At 31.3% G+C, this 18,935-nt stretch overlaps 4 protein-coding genes and 1 pseudogene across 6 annotated transcripts; 3 read left to right on the forward strand and 2 right to left on the reverse strand.

Annotated features, from left to right (window-relative positions):
* Positions 1 to 4,010: 4,010 nt before the first annotated feature.
* On the reverse strand, positions 4,011 to 5,362 carry LOC149510660 (uncharacterized). The gene is made up of 2 exons (XM_089757281.1): positions 5,014 to 5,362; positions 4,011 to 4,892 (listed from the first exon to the last, which is right to left on the reverse strand). Exons 1-2 carry the CDS (start codon positions 5,323 to 5,325, stop codon positions 4,074 to 4,076), a joined length of 1,131 nt encoding a protein of 376 aa, XP_089613407.1. The 5' UTR covers positions 5,326 to 5,362; the 3' UTR covers positions 4,011 to 4,073.
* Positions 5,363 to 6,348: 986 nt separating this feature from the next.
* On the forward strand, positions 6,349 to 9,943 carry LOC111280476 (ubiquitin receptor RAD23b-like). Of its 2 annotated transcripts, XM_022867912.2 has the most exons (13): positions 6,349 to 6,464; positions 6,585 to 6,731; positions 6,844 to 7,005; positions 7,599 to 7,637; positions 7,731 to 7,807; positions 7,900 to 7,944; positions 8,265 to 8,442; positions 8,541 to 8,675; positions 8,783 to 8,848; positions 8,954 to 9,001; positions 9,080 to 9,189; positions 9,500 to 9,578; positions 9,673 to 9,943. In XM_022867912.2, the coding sequence occupies exons 2-13, from the start codon at positions 6,666 to 6,668 to the stop codon at positions 9,787 to 9,789; spliced, it is 1,122 nt and encodes a 373-aa protein (XP_022723647.2). In that variant the 5' UTR covers positions 6,349 to 6,464; positions 6,585 to 6,665; the 3' UTR covers positions 9,790 to 9,943. The 2 variants fall into 2 exon arrangements, with proteins under 2 accessions (XP_022723647.2, XP_089613062.1); XM_089756936.1 differs by lacking the exon at positions 6,349 to 6,464 and having other exon boundaries at positions 6,482 to 6,731; positions 9,657 to 9,886.
* On the reverse strand, positions 9,907 to 15,123 carry LOC111280558 (uncharacterized; annotated as a pseudogene). The gene is made up of 10 exons (XR_016335032.1): positions 14,895 to 15,123; positions 14,125 to 14,156; positions 13,383 to 13,456; positions 12,547 to 12,659; positions 12,294 to 12,347; positions 11,916 to 12,027; positions 11,659 to 11,832; positions 11,440 to 11,444; positions 10,740 to 10,975; positions 9,907 to 10,346 (listed from the first exon to the last, which is right to left on the reverse strand). The product of XR_016335032.1 is annotated as an uncharacterized LOC111280558 (transcript).
* On the forward strand, positions 15,028 to 16,715 carry LOC111280718 (uncharacterized). Its single transcript, XM_022868145.2, has 2 exons — positions 15,028 to 15,166; positions 16,184 to 16,715. Exon 2 carries the CDS (start codon positions 16,218 to 16,220, stop codon positions 16,500 to 16,502), a length of 285 nt encoding a protein of 94 aa, XP_022723880.1. The 5' UTR covers positions 15,028 to 15,166; positions 16,184 to 16,217; the 3' UTR covers positions 16,503 to 16,715.
* A 1,388-nt stretch (positions 16,716 to 18,103) lies between these two features.
* LOC111280890 (histone H4-like) lies at positions 18,104 to 18,801 on the forward strand. The gene has a single exon (XM_022868421.2). It carries the CDS (start codon positions 18,196 to 18,198, stop codon positions 18,505 to 18,507), a length of 312 nt encoding a protein of 103 aa, XP_022724156.1. The 5' UTR covers positions 18,104 to 18,195; the 3' UTR covers positions 18,508 to 18,801.
* The last annotated feature ends 134 nt before the right edge of the window (positions 18,802 to 18,935 follow it).

Genomic DNA, 18,935 nt, shown 5'->3' on the forward strand with positions numbered 1-18,935 from the left:
AGATTATAGTTCAATTTTAACTATTAATTGCTTGATAATGACGAATTATGAGTAAGAATATGATTAGCATGAATAAGTAAAATCTGCATAACTGAACTAGAGTGCTTTGTTTTTTTAGTAGTAATTCATTGTCTTTATATATGACATCTGCTCATCCTTTTTATCCAAGTTTGACTTATTGTAGTCTAAAATTGCATATAATTAATATATAATGTATATATTATGGTGTTATGTGTCAAGTATAATCTGTTAAAACATATGCTAAGAGGAATTATGTATAGATAAGTATGCTAAAAACAATTACCAATAATTTAAATACTGAATCAAATTTTATTTATTTATAAGAATGTATTCACACGAATATAATTAAATTAAAATGGAGTAAAAGTTTTCCATGGTTGGTCCATAACAAACTTATACATTTTCCAAATAATTTTAATATTTAAAATTCATGCAGTAAAATATAAGATGCGGATCAAGCTGGACAAAGGATAGGATGTTAGGCTACAATGTGGTAGAAAAGATGTCATAATCATGATAAAGCTGCGATTGTAATCCAAGCTGCAAGGCGTTGATATCAGTCCAAAGGCCTCTACCTTATGGCTGTACTGCCGTTTAGCTCTGTTACATGGATAGCAGAAGTATAATTTCCTCTGAGTTACAAAGGCAATAGACCAGGCAGAGGCAACAATTTGATATTTGCAAAATACATTTGGATCAGAGTATTGACATCAAGATGTTAAGACGTAGAGAAGGTAAGGTTGTTTTGGTAGAAATTAAGATAAATATGTTAAATATTAGTGTATGATAATTTCTAATATTATATAAATTATTTTATAATATATTACTATTTCAGTAGATTTATATCTATATTATTTAGCTCATTTTTCAAAACCCTTAAGTTTTTTTTTTTTTTTTCTTTGATTACATCATGAGGGTAAAATCTTAATACAAATAAGGAAAAAGAGAAAGGTTTTATACGAAATCAGGTCATTGATAACCCATCAAACGTCTTTAACTACTAAGCTAAAAGCTTGAGCACAATCTTTAAGTCTTTTTCTTTCTGCTACAATAAGGCATGAAACTTTTAGATGAAAATTAACCCATTTTTTAATTTCTTCTAATATCTTACAAGTTAAAAAAAAAAATTTTAGATCAATAAACATTTTTATTTCAAGTTACTTATAAATTTATTTTCTAAAAAAAAAGTTTCAATTCAAATGAAATTTTTTTTTTTTGAGTTTTGCATGTTAAAAGAGAAAAAAAGTTATTAATTAAATATGAAAATTATAAATTTATTATGATTATCGAAATGAATTTATAATGTGGAATCATGTGGTATTGTCCTACTAATTAAATTCATGTTTCTTTCATTTTTGGTATTGAACTAGCTAGTATTTCAAAAAATATGCATATTCTTTAGTTAGTTGGTTTGAACAAGAATTAATGTTTCATTGTACAGAGAAGTAATTAGGCCTCAATATGAAATAGAACAATGTGATGAAAATAAATGCAATTTCATTTTTTGAGGGTTTATTTAGATGGACAACGAGTTTAATTTCGATAAGATTCAAAGTAATAATAGTGGTGAGATTATTTATTATAATTGTGAGATTAAAATTCATAATAAAAATATGTGTTTGGATATAAACGTAATGGTGACAATGAGATAAATTTTAATAAGATAAAAAACTACTATTAAATATATTAGTTTAAAATTTATATATAATAAAAATTTAAATTATTTAACTAAAAATTTTTAAAAAATATTTTTATGTAATTATTTATTTTCATTAATTACTCAATTGTAGAAATATATATATATATATATTTATTATACTGAATTGACAAAATTATTTATAATTTTTGAACAAAAAAATGAAAGATTAAATGACAAGAATATTTTGATCCTTACACCATATTTTCAAAGGCAAAAAAGAAAAAATATGGATAATATTAAAAGACATAGCTGCGGTAGAAGAAATAAATTTTCACTTGACCTAAAAGGTTCAATAACGAATTGAAGGCGTGGTGCGATAAATGCTTCCAACCGTGCCTCACCGCGATTTCATTTGGATCACAAAGCTGACTTTTTGGTTTCCAACTGCACCTCACCGTGGGTGGAGTTGAATCAAATGCAGCCTGAGTCTCGTATGGTCAACTCTAAGATTACAAAGAATTGCATATAGACAGCGGCATTTATCTCATTTTTAAAAACGTTTTATAATTGATTTTTGTTGAAATTTGTTTCCTCTTATAAAGTAATGCAAAAGTAAGATTTTTTTTTTTTTGAGAATAATGTAATAGTAAGAATTGATTTATTGAAATCTATACTTCAATTTCGAAAAAGAAAAGTATTTTAATGTTTGGAATTTGAAACTTAATTTAATTAATTTATATAAATTATAATAATTTTTTAAAAATAATATTTAATAAATTTGAAATTTGAATCTTAATATTTATAATTGGTTTCATTATTCTTCAATTGCATCTTTCTTTGTACCAAAAAAAAAAAAACTTAAATTGTATGCAAGACAAAATTCAATATTGCAAGGTAAAAGAACAAAATTACTACATTGTTTATTACTTAAAAGAAATTAATTCATGATCACCATGATATGTGAATATGAGGACTAATATTCATATTATTTCAAAAAATAAAGACTAATATATTGATATTCAAAAAATTTATGATTCATTAAATATAAAACACTGCTTTATTACCAAATAAGAAAGAACCTCTCAAACATTGATGACTATTTTGAAAAGTTCACCCTTAATATTGTTATAAATTATTTAAAGATTTTAGTAATGAGCGCCTTCAAAATACACTTTAAGCTTAATTAATATATTATTTATAGTAATAATTTTATATTAAATATAACAGTTGATTTTTTTTTTCGAGCAAACAAAAATAATTAATATTTGACAATTTTATTCATATTTTTAATGAATTGGATGAATATATTACTTTATAAAATAATTTTTGAGAGTGCGTCAGAATAGTTGTTGACAAAATTTATTATCTAATTGACAAATTGAAATATATATATCTTTTTGATTACATAAAATTCGAGAGTATATAGATTGTTTAATCTCTTAAGTCAAGAGTAAGATGTGTCGTACTTAACAATCTAAGATAAGTAATTACAGATCGTACATTCGAGATGATCCTAACAAATGACCATTAATAAGACTCAAATAAATTAAAATATTTGATACATAATTAATAAAATAAAAATTAGCAAGAAATATAAACCCATAAAAAGATGATCTTAAATACTCCATATAGAAATATAAACCCCCTTTATTTTTATATACTTTTTCAGTGCAGGGCTCAAGTCCCATCCCAATCCAACGCAAAGCCCAAATTTCAAGGCTTAAAAAGTTGGGCTGCGCATAGCTCAAAAACGGATCCAAAACAAACATATAATCAAATTCCATTGCGAGCATTAAACTTTTCTTTTTCTTTTCTTTTTTTTTTTTTTTATGTAATTCAATTTCCAGTTACACAATATCTAATCTCTTTGTATTTTTTTATTTGAGAGATGAGAATTTAAATCCTACTCAAATTCATAAATATCAAATTACTAAGTCAAATCACAAATGCTCGAATCTTTTTTTTTTTTTTAACTAAATTGGTATAAACCAAACTACCCTATCTTCCTCCGTGTTTGGAGTTGTGGACAGTACTCCCCACTATCGAGTTAGAATATTGTTAGCATACATAAGAAAAATGTGCATAATTGAACCATCCAAACAGGACATAGAAAAGTGTTTTGTTTTTATTAATAACATCTGTTCATCATTTTCATCTGAGTTAAAACTTATTATAGTATAAAATTATATATAATTAGTATATATTGCATATATTATGGTGTTATATTTCAAGCATAATCTGCAAAAACATATGTTAAGAGGAATTATAATAGATAAGTACTTCGAAACAACTACTAATTTGAATACTGAACTAAAAATATCTAATTTATAAGAAAATGTTGACACAAAACTGAAATGAAATAAAAAATTTTACGTGTCTTTTGGGTGTTAGTAAGAACCAATTCATAACAAACTTAGAATTTAGAATCATTATGTGGATAATAAGACTGGGTAAAGGCCAAGGTGTTGGGCTGCAATATGGTGAAGTCATGACAAATCTGCTGTTGCACTCCAGACTGCAGGGAGTTGATATCAGTGCTAAGTAAGTTCGAATCAGTAAAATTGAACTGTAGGTCAGATTCGATTGCCGTCATGATGTTAATATCAGCGACAAAGTTGGGCTGTTCATGTTGGAATATGAGATCTCCATATTGTGCGCACAAGTTATTGAAGTCTTGATATTGAGGTTGTTGTGGTACAAAGAAGGTAGACTCTCGATATTGGGGTTGTTGTGGTTGTGATACAAAGAAGGTAGACTCTCCGCATTGTGGTAATTGTGCTTCATTGGGTACAAAATGGGTTATTGGTCCTCCACCTTGTGCCGGGGCTAGATATACAATGTGATTCTGTATAGGTTGCAATGGCAGTGGCATCGACAGTTCTGTCAAGGTCGTTTGTGCTCGAACCAGCTGTGTCAGATCAGGTTGAGCAGTCGAAGGTACTTGTCTAACTAGAGTTAGAGGGACAGGATAAGCCGAGGGTTGTTCAACTGTTCGTGTTATGGGTGCAGCAGCCAAAGCTCGTTTATTTGATTGTTCTTGCCGATAACTCGAAGGCTGCTTGAGTTTCAAAGGTCGTTGACTAGTTTCTGGCCGTGTGGAGCTGATCTGCTGACTGAGTTCTCCTTCACATCTCCTGATCTGTGGCGTTTCTGCAGCCTTCCCTTGTTTTCTGTCTTTTGACTTATCATCTTTTATATATCTATATACCTTACACAGCACCATCTCATCTAACTGTAGACGAATAATTGAAAAAAAAAACACATAAAAAAAACCATGTTAGACATGCATGTTGAAGGAAAAACAAAATGATTTTGAAATCAACTACTACAAATAATAAATATATGATACATACCACATCGCTTTTTCCATCCTTTTTGGATGGCACCAAGGATGGATGTAGCATAAATTCATGCATTTTCCATTCCGTTTTGACAGAACCGCTGAAATAGTTGAGACTATTTTTCTTTCCAAGCAGGTTTCCATCTGGGTCTCTAATATCGTCCATCTTACAGCTCATCTTCCAAAAGCCCTGAGGTTGAGGGCTTATTGCTTGATCATCACTCCCTTTTACGTGTACAAATCTACTCGGTCTACTCCCATTAGGGTATTTCTTGCTTCTCTGGGTGAAGTAATAACCTTCCTCTCGTTCTTCATCTTCATCCATGCCTAATTATTCCCAATAAAAGAAATTCAATTCAGCATCAATTATAAATTAGTTCAGTATATATATATAAAGCATATATATATATATATATATATATATATATATAGGCATGCAAATGCATTGAAATTTTTAAGTCTCGATCAAGCAGGTTAAACCAAAAAACTTCGATCTTGATACAGCGACAACCATTCTTGGTTTCATGTCATCGGTGGCACTGGAAAGCTGTCAATAATCTCGAACACGATATACAAGACTTAGACAAGATCGATGCATGATTTATTTTTGCAATTAATCTGCCAGGCAAATACTATTCGTCCAAGTTTCCATTCCATGCATGAATATTGAAGTTTCTATCAATATTTTTCTGGCCAGAAAAAAAAAAAAAACCAGTCATCGCTATATGCATTCCAAATTAACCAAAACACTTACATGGATTAGAAAAACAGGAAAAAGGAAAGAAACATATATTCACAGATTAAGGAAACAAGAATATACTAAAGAAAAAGGAAAAAAAAAAGGAAAGAATAGAAAATAATTGACCTGGAAGATCCCAAGGTTGATATTCATAAACATTGAGTTCGTTGATGATGCCAGGTTGATAGTAGCCACTAGTGACTTTGGGGAGCAAATAATTCTTTAATAACTCCACATTATTTGGACGGAACCTAAATCCAAAAGGTACACTAACCTTCGAAGTCAACTCGATGTTTTGATTATCCATGTCAAACTCTTCTTTTTCTTTTCTTTTTTTTTATTCCTTTTGATTTATTTTTATGAGATGGTCAACTTGAAGAAGTTGGTATTTATAATGTTTATTTGTCTTTCCCTACTAGGATTATGAAATCCATACGAGAAAATTAAGGAAGGGCAAATAAATTATTCAACTAATTATTGCTCTAAAAATCTATTAAAAAAAACCAGCTTAAATTTTGTTGAAAGGTTAAAATATTAAAAATATGCTTATATTTTTTTAAAATTTTCTAAATTAATCTTTAACTTTTTATTATAACTAATTAAAATTTTAAATTAAAATTTTTATTTAATTATTCCCTTATTATTTTTATATCATTAATGAAACATTGGTAACGTAGGTAGGGAGTCAAACAACGAAGGCGAAATCTGGCAGCTCCTGTCTCAGTGTGTGCAACAAAAGCTCCCTTGCTTTCCTTTTTATAATAAATAAATTTGAAATAAAAAATAAAGCATCTTTCTCCCTTATTCTGTTTCTCTACTGCATCCCTATAAAAATCATTTTCTAGGTTTCTCTCTGTGATTCAAATCCCCAATCTGAAACGCTGCTGCTTCGATTTTCCCCACCTGTCCTTGCTCAATTCACTGAAATGAAGCTTACCGTCAAAACGCTCAAAGGCAGCCACTTTGAAATTAGGGTTCAGCTCAACGACACCGTAATGCTCTGTCTCTTCACTGTTCCTTTTTATTGCTATTCAGTTACCCTTTTATTGTTGGGGTTAAAAAATTGGCTTAAAGGTTCATTTTTTAAAATTTATTTTTGATTAGGTTATGGCTGTGAAAAAAAAGATAGAAGATATACAAGGGAAAGACAATTATCCATGTGGGCAACAGCTCTTGATTCACAATGGGAAGGTTTTGAAAGATGAAACTACATTAGCTGATAACAAAGTCTCCGAGGATGGTTTTCTGGTTGTAATGCTTAGCAAGGTATTTTAAAAGAAAATTATTTTCTTACTAAGCTTTTTCCAAGTGTTGTTTACTTTGATAGTTAATTTCATATGTTATATGATATACAAGATGGGAATTTGATGAAAAGGTGTTTTGAGTAATATAATTTTTGGATAATTTCGTTAGTAGCTAATTATGGATGGTTAATTTTGGTAATTGAATTGATTTTAGTGATGAATTTACCTAATCGAAGATGGGATTTGATTCTAGGATACATTTTGTTAGTTAAGTTCTCTTGCACTTCCCGTTAGCAAGCTGCCTTGGTTGTTTGAATTTTGAATATAATAGCAATATGGGGTTATATAGTATTGAGGAGAACTTTCATCAGAAGCTTAAGGCTTCATTCTGCAAAGCTTGAATGAATACTGTGTTTGAAAGAAACAAGAAAATTTTGACAAGCATTGTGGAGTCGTTTCATGATTACTTTTTATTAGCTTCCTTTGTCTATGGACTAGAGTGCTTTGATATCTCTGAATGGTTTTATAAAATTCTAATTTACCATTAGCTCTTTATATATACTTGTAGTTTGTAGTATTACATACATATTTTGAATTCTTTGGTTGTTCTTACAGAGCAAGTCTTTGGATTCAGCTGGGGCCTCATCTACTCAGGTGTTCTTCATATATATCTTCTTGTTACGTTGAGCATTATATTCCAGTTTTATGTCAGTATATAAACAACTTTTTCCTTGTCTTCTGTGACAGCCTGCTTCATCAAATCCATCTACAACTGCACCTGTTTGTAATCCTACCCCCGCCCCAGAAGCTCCTGCACAAGCACTGTAAGTTCATTCTGCAATTTTTCTTCCTCCCTCAAAAGCTCCTGAGATCAGCTTCAGTCATCTAATGCACATCATAAATTCTTTCATCTTAGGGCCTCAAAGAGCACGACATCTGCTTCAGATACTGCAACAGCTAAGTATGTGGTGTCTATCTCCAAAATACATGTATACTTGTTATTGTAATACATAGTTCTATGCTTCATCTGGGATAGTTCTATGCTTTATCTGGGATTGTATCTGTTGAAAAACAATGCTAGGAGGATTCTCCTTTCTCTCTAGAGATTCTGAGAAACTGCCAGGTGTTATCTGAGTAATTTTTTCCTTCTTTCGTTTATTTGTTTCTTGAGAAGAATGTGTATCGAAGCTCTCTCTTTCTCTCTCTCTACCACACCTCCTTTTTGGTATTTCCTGAACATTGTGAAAGTAATGGGAAAAATTTTATTATAACTTGTTGCAGTCCAAATACCGATACCTATAGTCAAGCTGCTTCCAATTTAGTTGCTGGAAATAATCTTGAACAGACCATCCAACAATTGATGGACATGGGCGGTGGCAAATGGGACAAAGAAACAGTAACTCGGGCACTTCGAGCTGCTTATAACAACCCAGAGCGAGCAGTGGATTATCTATATTCTGTATGTCTGAAACTTTATGATTGTATGTAAGGCTAGAATCCTAACATTAAACAACTCTATTTTTTGTGGATGCGGTTTTTATGCTATTTTATCTCCAGGGGATTCCTGAATCAGCAGTAGTGGCTGTGCCAGAGGTTCATTTTCCTACAAGTCAGACTACTCAAACTGGCGCAGCCCCTGTTGCTCCTGTTTCAGGGGCTCCTAATTCATCGCCTTTGAATATGTTTCCTCAGGTAAAACCTTAGATTGTTGATGTACTTCAATCACATGTACACATTGTTGTTAGTCTTGTTTGCGTTGGTTTTTATTTCTTATTGCTAGCATGCTGAAATGATATTAGGAAATACTTTCTGGTGTCGATGCTGGTGGACTTGGATCCCTGGATTTCCTCAGAAACAATCCACAGGTGTAGTCTTGTTATATTATTTTTATGCATTTGCTCTCTTTACCTATGAAGATTTTTAGTTCTTTGTCATATGAAATACTAACTGCATCTTTGGCTGCAATTCAGTTCCAAGCATTGCGATCAATGGTGCAATCAAATCCACAAATTCTACAGGTTTACACTTCTATATTTTCATAACTAAACATCAATGGCTTTTATTGTTCTAGATTTGACCTGCTTCTCCTGTTACAGCCTATGCTACAGGAGCTTGGAAAGCAAAATCCCCAGCTTTTAAGACTAATTCAAGAGCATCACACAGAGTTTCTTCAGCTAATAAATGAACCTCTTGAAGGTTCTGAAGGGTGAGTGCTTATTGGATACCACCAAAATTTGATGAAGCATCTATAGTTTTATTTTAGATAGAGGTGAAAGTTTGTTATTTTATCCTGTTTTCTTTTGTTTTTATAATTGTTTTCATATTCAACGGTAACAAATACTGTTAATTTTGAACTTTTAAAACTCTCTCTAAAAGCTTGGTAGTTGGTAGTAGAAATTGTTGATTCCAACCATCAATGTTGAGATTAACAGTAGCTTTGTTGTATTATCAAGATGCAGGCTATCTATGCATTGACTTAGCATCATTATGACCAGTAACATAAATTGGTGTTTCAGGGGTATTTTTTATCAGGCTGAACAAGACATGCCTCATACAATCAATGTCACCCCAACAGAGCAGGATGCTATTGAACGAGTATGCAAATCAGTTTCCATTCTTTTTATTTTCTTTCTATTTTATTTGGTTTCCTCTCAAACTTCTAATGATTAGCAGTTTATTTTATCTGAAGCTTGAAGCAATGGGATTTGATAGAGCTCTCGTCATTGAAGCCTTTTTGGCTTGTGATCGCAATGAGGAATTGGCAGCAAACTATTTATTGGAAAACGCTGGAGATTTTGAGGATTGAAGGAGGAATATTACCTTATTTGATTCATAGTTTTGGTTTGACATGTTTAATTGGGTACTGTTTGGGATGAAGCATAGAAACTGACGAGTGTTTATCATAATTGTTTCTGATACAGGCTTTAACAAAATTCATTTTATTTTAATTTCATTGAACATACCGTAGAGTCCAAATGGCATTCATTTGGGTAAAAATCCGTCACCGATCACACACATATATACAGAGTAAATTTATTGCAATAATATCCGACAACTGTTTTTTGGAGACCTAGAATTCCTTGTCTGCCAACAGAATAGGAGCAAGCAGATACCAGATACAGACCTGTAGTTGTCCACCCAGTTAGAACCTGACCCACACAGATGGCCACCCCACATCGACTAACTTCCCGCTCTCCCCTATTAAGTTTGACCATCCAATCAAAGGCATTGCAGTACATACTTGTAAGAGAAAAGATTAGGTGGAAGAAGGCGTATAAGTATGTAACTGGCTTATTCTGTTCTTCCCCTTTTTGTCCTCCTGCTCACCTGCCTTGTCCAATGGAAGCAAGGGGTTTCCAACACCTTCACTCGTTCAAACAGAACGTTAAATTGTACTCTTAATGATATGATATTTTCATATTCTCTTTTTTCATTTTTCTATTTCTATTCTAAAAAGGTTATCTGCAACAAGAAGGGGGTAGAGGGTTGGAGAAGAGAGAGGGAGAAGCTAACCCAAATTCTCAAAATACATCTAAAGTGTAAGCAACATAAATTCTTTTACCAGTAAAATCAAAAAGGTTGCTAGACCTTTGAAATACCGGCCCTCATTCTCATCCCAAAATGTGGAGCTCATAAACAACACTTGGCTCAAATTTTAAAAAAGAAATGCTATATCACCATGAACAGTTATTTAATGGATTATGGATGGTATAAGGATTGGATGGCATAAGGATTGTCTAGTTTTGTGGACAATACCTGCACGAGGTGAACTTGGTGGGGATAGCAGAATTGTAGAAGACCCAGCACGAATAGCTGAATAGACTACTGACAGGGCAGTAGTAAGCAGGCCAAAGGTCAGGGGGCCAGTAGAAATTGTTTTCAAATGATCGTGAAGACCGTTGCATTCATAATCTCTTGATTCACTTGCAAGTCCACTGTGGCAGAGGTACATAAAGTTCAGCAACATAACTGATGCTGGCAAAATGCTACAACTGTTAAATGACAAAATAATAAGACAATAAAATCATCAAGATATATGTATTAGGACTGAAGGAAGAATATCTCTATAGATTGTAATAACTCTTGTAGATGCTATGAAATATGGCTCTATAAACAATGATAAAATTTTACTCTTCTCTTTTTTCTTTTAAAATGCTAGTGATATGAAAACTTGATAAGAGTGAGAGATGAGACGTCAATAATTCAATTTTATGGGACACAACAAAGAGCATTCTCATAAGGTCTAATATTAAAATAGTTTGTCCAATCTAAGCCATTTTTGCAATCAATTCATCCTTATGTTGGTTCTATATATATCCTTTATTTGCAATAGGTTCACTGATGGAAAACAGAAAATACATGTTTGTATCTACATGCTTATGATCATCCTATTTGAAAAGGTATCTAATTTATCAATCATGGAAACAGTATCATTAATCTAACAGGGGACATCAACCCAAGCTAAGGCCAGCCCACTTTCCATTAATGGTATATAATGCACAAGAGATCTAGCTGATCTTAATACAAGAGATGAGAAATTTAGCACAGGGCGGCATCAACTTTACTCTAATTAAAATGTTAACTCTTAAACATTTGTAATCCACAAAACACAAACTAATAGAATTGATAATTGAAGGGCTATTATAATTGTGAAGACCCAAAAGTAGAGACTTACTGCAGGATGTAGTGCAACCATGGCAAACGAAAGAACAAGAATCAAGATATTACAATTAAGAAGGTATGGAGTCCACAATCTTGTCCAGATGGTTTGAACCAGTGGAAAAGAAGTCCCGAGAAGCCAAATGTTGCAAAATAACAAACAAGTGAAACAAAAAACAGAGCAACATACCTAAAGAGAAAAGGCAAGGATGTCATCTAATCTGAAGAACACAAAGAAGAGATACCATAAAACATCATAAAAGAAAAACTAACCAGAACTGCTCATCATATCCAACGTATTGGTCATTCCATCCATGAACAAAGTCAAGTAAAAGCACAACTTCAACCAAAAGAAACAGTCCTGAGCGAAACTTTGATATTGACTCTGCAAATGCAACATTTAAATGTCAGCTTAAGTCAAACTAGATGTGATTTTAGCCAAATTATTATCTCCTCTAATCATTTATAAATGCTCTGTAAGAAAATTATCTCCTATAGCAAGTAAAAAATTTTGAAAAGGATGCTATTCTTGATTTAGTAGAATGATTCACACAAAATGTTGTTTACCATAGAAGCTGATTATCTCATTTGGAACAAAAAACATTAAAATCACTAAAATGAACTAGCAGACAATTTTCATCATCCAACCACCATGGTGCAAACCATCACGAAGATCCCTCTGATTTTTGACACCAATCATTAAAACTGATAGGACAGTAAAAAATCATAAAATTTCCCAAGCTAACCCTCAGCACCGCATTTGTTTAAAACCATTCCCAGTTAGGTGTTTTATGAAAATTATTGATCCCTGCATAAATAACAATAACTCAGCAAACTAAGTATAAGCAAGACACAGCAAACAAGCTCACTTTCCAACATTATATAGGAAAATGTCTAAAAGGACAAGCTCGCAATTCATCCTGGAAATAAGTTTGATTCAATAAATCATAGCACCAAACATGGCGAATGGTGATGGATTCCAGATTCGCATGGAAATATGAGCATTCCTCGGATTCCCTAAAATACCCAATACATTAACAGAGCATGTAAAAAATGCATTTATCTCAGAGTAACCCAACGTTCATGAGACAAATTACTGTACTAGAAAACCAAAGCCTAGAATTCGACTTCTCTATCCTTTGAATAAGTCAATGCTAGGATGCTACTAACTATTTGGCAGCATCATTCGCCAAGTTAAACATTAACCAAGATTTTATATTGGAATCTCAAAACAAACTAATTATCCTCTGATATACTCTGAACAACAAATAACATAAAGAATAAAATAAATTTAGAAATAATAAAAAAGAAAGGCACAATTCAACGAAACTTACAAGGGCGGCAACCACACAAAGATCCACGAAACAATCAGAGAAAGGGCGAAGAGTCCACAATAGACGATCCTACCGGACCTCCGGCTAATCCCCGAAACCACCGTGCGGCAAGCATCTCAGGCGCACGCCGCACAACGTGTTGCAAGGCATGAAGCAGCCACATCTTTTTCAACCACAACAACAATCAATCAACTCGCCAATCCCCAAAGTCCTAACTACTGTAACAACAACAAAAAAACACCTTTATCTGAAATTTAAATAAATTAATAAATTCTGAACAACACCTGAATTGTTGAGGATTCAATTAGAAAAGCCTTCAAAATCTTGTTCTAACTATGAACAAATTTAAAATTTTTTCTTGCCTGAGAAACTGAGGAAGATAAAGTTACGCGAAGACGACAATCACTGGGGTAGCGCAAAGAATATAGGATAAGACTTCAAAGGAGGAGTTGGAATTGCATTCTCAGTCAGGCTCCAAAGCTTAAATCATATGCGGTTGTTTATATGTTACAGCTCCTGTAATTTACTGATCAAAACCGGTAGCAACTTTCCCCGTTCGTCCTTGAATGATGAACGGTTTGGATTGTCTTTTGGTTTTTTATTTTTTTTTAATGATTAGACACGGTGGATAAAATGCTATTACGCTAGTAAAAGGAATGTTTTCTTTCTTTATTTTTTGAACTTTTTACTATAGTATTATTTTCGTAGTGGATAGAAAGAACTTAGGATGCATAATATAAAATTGACTAAAATATTAAAATATTTTAAATATTTTATTTTCTAAAATAAATTTTTATTATAAATTTAAATTATTTTTTATTTATATTTAAATAAAAATTTATTTCAAATGAAAGGTTAATTTATGTTAAATATTTATTTAGATACAAATTAAAAATTAAAGACCTATTTAAATATAATTAAAACATAAAAATTTATAAAAATAAAGTGATAAAATTTAATTTTTTTATTATTTTAACTTATAAAATTCTTATAAAAAATGTATAATTATATTTTTATACCTATATTTAACCTTTAATGTGCTACAAATGACAAATTTGCAAAGCTCAAACCAAACCAATATTGATCTAAAAAAAGTTGTAGAAGGTATTAGCCCACCATAAAATCATAGTATTAAATATCATTTTCACCATGTATGGCGTATAATAGAAAAACCTCAATTCTACATGACACACCGATCAAAGTAAAAGCATATTTATGTTATATTTATTTTATATTAAATTATGTTATAATTCATATTTATATGTTAAATACATATATATATATTTTTTATTTTTTTATTTAATAATAATAAATTTTTAAGCTTCATCTCAATATCTCTTCTATGATTTAGTCCGACTAAACTTTTTTACATCGAATTTAATAAATATATGAAAAATTACTTTGTATAGCCATTTAATGAATTTGAATAAAGCAATAAAGAGAAAAATATACTATTTTCATCGTTCGAGTAAATCATATGTTTTTTAAATTTTTTTATTTTCGTCAAATTATATACGATTTTTATTAAAATTTTAATTTATGTCACATTCACATATTTTTTTATATTATATTTAAAATTGATAAATTTATATAAAATCAACAAAATCAATAAAATATTATTCAAGAAAAAAGAGTAAAATTGATTAATTAATTGATACAGTTAAAATTATGATTTTTTTTATTCAGTGAAGGGTATAACCCTTACTAAAGGAAAATGGGAGGATATCATGGTTCGAAATCAGAATTCGTGTTCTCATAAAACTTTTTTAACGACTAGATCAAGAGGTGGAGAATGTTAAGATTAGGACTTTCATTTCAAACTAAAAATGAAAATATAGTTAAGAACTTAGATTAAGAAATTAGAAAAAATCAAAATTAGATAAAAAAAAACAACAAATGCTCGGAACGCGGAGCGCACTTTCCATTTCCCACCACACGCGGGTTTGATCCGTTATAATTAAACGACCTTGAACGTAAAAAATTATCAAAGCCTTCCTCCTAATTTGGGCCCCACAAAAAGCAATCATCTCTTTTTTCTTTTCTATTATAAACCTCCCTTGCACCGTGACGAAAGGAGAAGACAAGGGAACACAAGGGGAAGAAGAGTGATTATAAAGGGAAAACGTCGAGAAATTTATTATATCCATTGATTGCTTCTTCCCTTTGATCCAACCTTGATTTTGTCAATCTGTAAGTGTTTTTTCAACTCTTTGATTCATTTGTAGATCTGGGTTTTGTTTATTTTTTAAGGATAGAGATGGGTTTTTGAATTTGATGTTTGTTTAATAGAAATATGCATTGATTATCAAGGTTGTTAAATGTTTGTGGGCGAGATGTGTTTTTCTTGTAGATTTGACATGGTATACAGGCTTTTTATTTTTGGGTTTTAATGATCTGAGTTGATAACGTGTTTTCTTTAGCGGGATTAAGGAATTGAAGGGAACTGTTATGAATTATTATCTTACAGAAATGTGTATCTTTTTGGTTAAATATCTGTCTTATTAGAAATAATTAAAGCATAATATAATTTTCAGGTGAAGGGGAAATTAAAAAATTATTCTTTGTTGGTATAGAATTAATGAAGCTACTTCATGTTCATGAGATGTTATTTATTTTGTTTGACAATTATGGTTTTTCCTGCCTGTTGAAATTTGGAGGTAAAATACTAAAATGTTATCGATCTTCAAGCTCAGATTGGACCAATGGAATTTTTTTTTTTTTTTATAATCACTCTGAGCTAATTAAACAAAATTTCACAGTACTGTTGACGCCGCAAAAGATTTTTCATTCTAGTTCTAGCTGATACTGATACTCTCTTTTAACATTTTCCTGTCAGTGTTGGTCAATCTTTGTGTATTCGGATATATGCCTCAATAGATGTGATAGATTTAGCCTTTGTTGTACGTGAGATGAGGCCGTCTTAAAAAGCATTCCAGTGAAAAGATATATCTACACAAACACACACACTTGGTTAAGATGAGGTCTAGACTGCTGTATTGAAGAAGGATGTTTTGTTGTCCCGGTCTTTTCCTTTGGGAAATTAAATATTGCTGATTGTTTTCTTTTTTTACATTGTTTTGTTGGTAGTTTAATGTTTAGCACGACGTTCTTCTTGTCTTTTCCAAAATAGTTCCTACACGCTATGTTCTTTGTCTTCAGCTTGTTTTCTTAACTGTGACGATGAACGCATTGGCTGCATGATTTCAGGTCACATTGGCTAAGGACCTTTAGTCTCTAAGCTATGGTTCTTGACAGCGTTGTATCTTCTCCCCATTGGAGGTCAGGATCAATGAGGAAGCAATTCCCAAAAGATGAGTTGGGTAGCTGTACAACACTTGTTCAGAGGCATAGATTCCTCTTAACAGCTTTGGGACTCTTAGCATTCCTCTGTACCATCTACCTTTACTTTGCTGTTACTTTAGGGGCCACAGATACATGTTCCGGGTTGAAAGGAACGCAGAAAGCAACGTGTAAACTGCAGCATGCGAGGTCGACTTTGTCCCATGGAAAACTGAAATTCCTTTAGCATCTTTGTGGCAAATTACTAGTTGCTTTTCTAGGCAAATTGAGGGTATTTAAATTTGGAAAAAAAAAAAAAAAACACAATTCATTTATAGTAGATTATTTTGTGTCGACTTATGTTTGTCGGTTCTTATACGGGGTTTAATCTGTGCAGCAGAAATTGTTCTGCAAACTCTATTATAATGAATTAATCTTATGAAGAAGCAAATTTTCTTGATGTTGAAGTTGGTCGGACAATGTCTTAGTGTAACTGCTTCCATCTTCATCAGTTATGAGTTACAAGCTACATGAAATTAATATGTGAACTTCATCTTCATGTTAGATCTCGCCATTTGCTTTAACATTGATGGTGAAAAACCAAAGTCAAGCACATAAAAGATCTTCTTACTTCACTTGGCATGGATATTGAATAAGAAAAGTTTGTTTATCTAGGAGAACCAGAACAAGTGGAGTGCCTTGTTCTTCACGATGATTAAAGAGGCTAAAATAAGCCAACAAATATAGCTACCACCAAGAGCCAAGTGATGTTTGTTGAAACATTTGATGGCCGATGCAAGCCCATAATATAGCATTTCCACCTAAAATTGTAGAAACCATTGAAGTATTTGGTACATAAAATTACGATACGATGAGATAAAATGATATTATAATTAGTATTATATTAAATAATATTATATTATTTTGTATTTGATATATACAAGTATTAAAATAAGATAATTTATTTATTGGTTAAAATTATTTTTTTTTAAAATTTATATAATTTAAATTATTAATATAATTTTTAAAGGTATAACAGAACATGTAAATTTAATCTTATGGACTACAAATAATTTTTTTCATTTTGAGATGATTAAATCATTCTATACTAAGAAGATGGGTAATCTTATTTACAATCATATAATTTTTCTTTAGATACAAATTAAACATAATATAAGATGATTATTATCATTTTTTATCAATAATTTTATACATCAAACATGAATTGTGGACCTAAGGTCATTGCTCTTTCAAAGAATCATACTTTTCATTGTGTTTGACTAGCTGTTCATGACTTTATTAATGTATAAATTTTATATAATATCAATAAATTATATGATGTAATTTTATTAATAAAAAAATAATTTTTTTTAATTATCTTAAGAGCCAATAAAAATTTATTTTTACTCATTAATAAAATAATATATATAATTCATTAATAACGCATATAAGTTTTATATGCATTAAAAAAGCTAGTCAAATAAGCTTTATTTTTCTTTAGCAAATTAGAACCAAATAAGAACAGAAGACAATTGACCTACCAAGAAAATTAAAAATGGGTTCTAAATTGCAATGGGCCCAATCTATTATTCTTCATGGGCCATGGGCTGGCCTTCAAATTCTTTTCCAGTTCATATCACACTTATTTCACGTGCCCGCGCGCGCTTTTGCAAAAATTTGAAATCCAAAAATCAAATAATGAAAAAAAATCTTCTTCTTGTTTAACTCGCGCCAAAAGGAACCAGATCACACGGATCGATTCTCTTAGCCGTCCGATTAAAATTGACATCCAACGGCAAAAAGCCAAACTCTCTCACTCTATAAAAAAACGAGGGTTTTTCAATATTCTTTCATCAAAATCCAATCCAACTTGTTTTTATTAAAAAAATTCACCAAAATTTTGTTTGACGTTTCATAGAGAGGAAAAAAGAAAAGAAAAAATGTCTGGTCGTGGAAAGGGAGGCAAAGGGTTGGGAAAGGGAGGTGCGAAGAGGCACAGGAAAGTACTGAGAGACAACATCCAAGGGATCACGAAGCCGGCTATTCGAAGGCTGGCTCGAAGAGGTGGAGTGAAGAGGATAAGCGGTCTTATTTATGAGGAAACGCGAGGTGTTCTCAAGATTTTCCTTGAAAACGTGATCCGCGATGCGGTTACGTACACCGAGCACGCCAGGAGAAAGACGGTTACTGCTATGGACGTGGTTTATTCTTTGAAAAGACAGGGCCGAACTCTTTACGGTTTTGGCGGTTAGGTTATCTTTCTTAGAAATCCGGATCTAGATCTCTTTCGTTTTTTGTGTTTTTAAGAGATGTAATGGGAATCGAATTTTTATGGAAAATTTATGTGTTCGGATTGTTAATGCTCCTATTTCATTGTTGTTTGGTTTCCAAGAAAATATGGGGAGGAGAGTACTAAAATGAAAGTATTTCTTTTATTCAGTTATAACTTTCTTACTTAAATGGTTTTTGGTGATTGCATAATTGTATTGAAACCCGAATTGTTCTTATTTTTCAAGATATTTTATTTCTCTATAGTTTAAATAAAATGTCATGCTCCATTTAGTTTTGTATTTAATGAAAATTTTTAATGCAGTGTCCAAATTAAAAAAAATATAATATAATACTTGTATTTTAATTTGGGTTTTTTATTTATTGATAATTGATTTTAAATGAAATATTT

This window comes from Durio zibethinus, chromosome 28, assembly GCF_047325235.1.
Source record: "Durio zibethinus cultivar Kanyao isolate XHJ-2024 chromosome 28, ASM4732523v1, whole genome shotgun sequence".
NCBI lineage: Eukaryota > Viridiplantae > Streptophyta > Magnoliopsida > Malvales > Malvaceae > Durio > Durio zibethinus.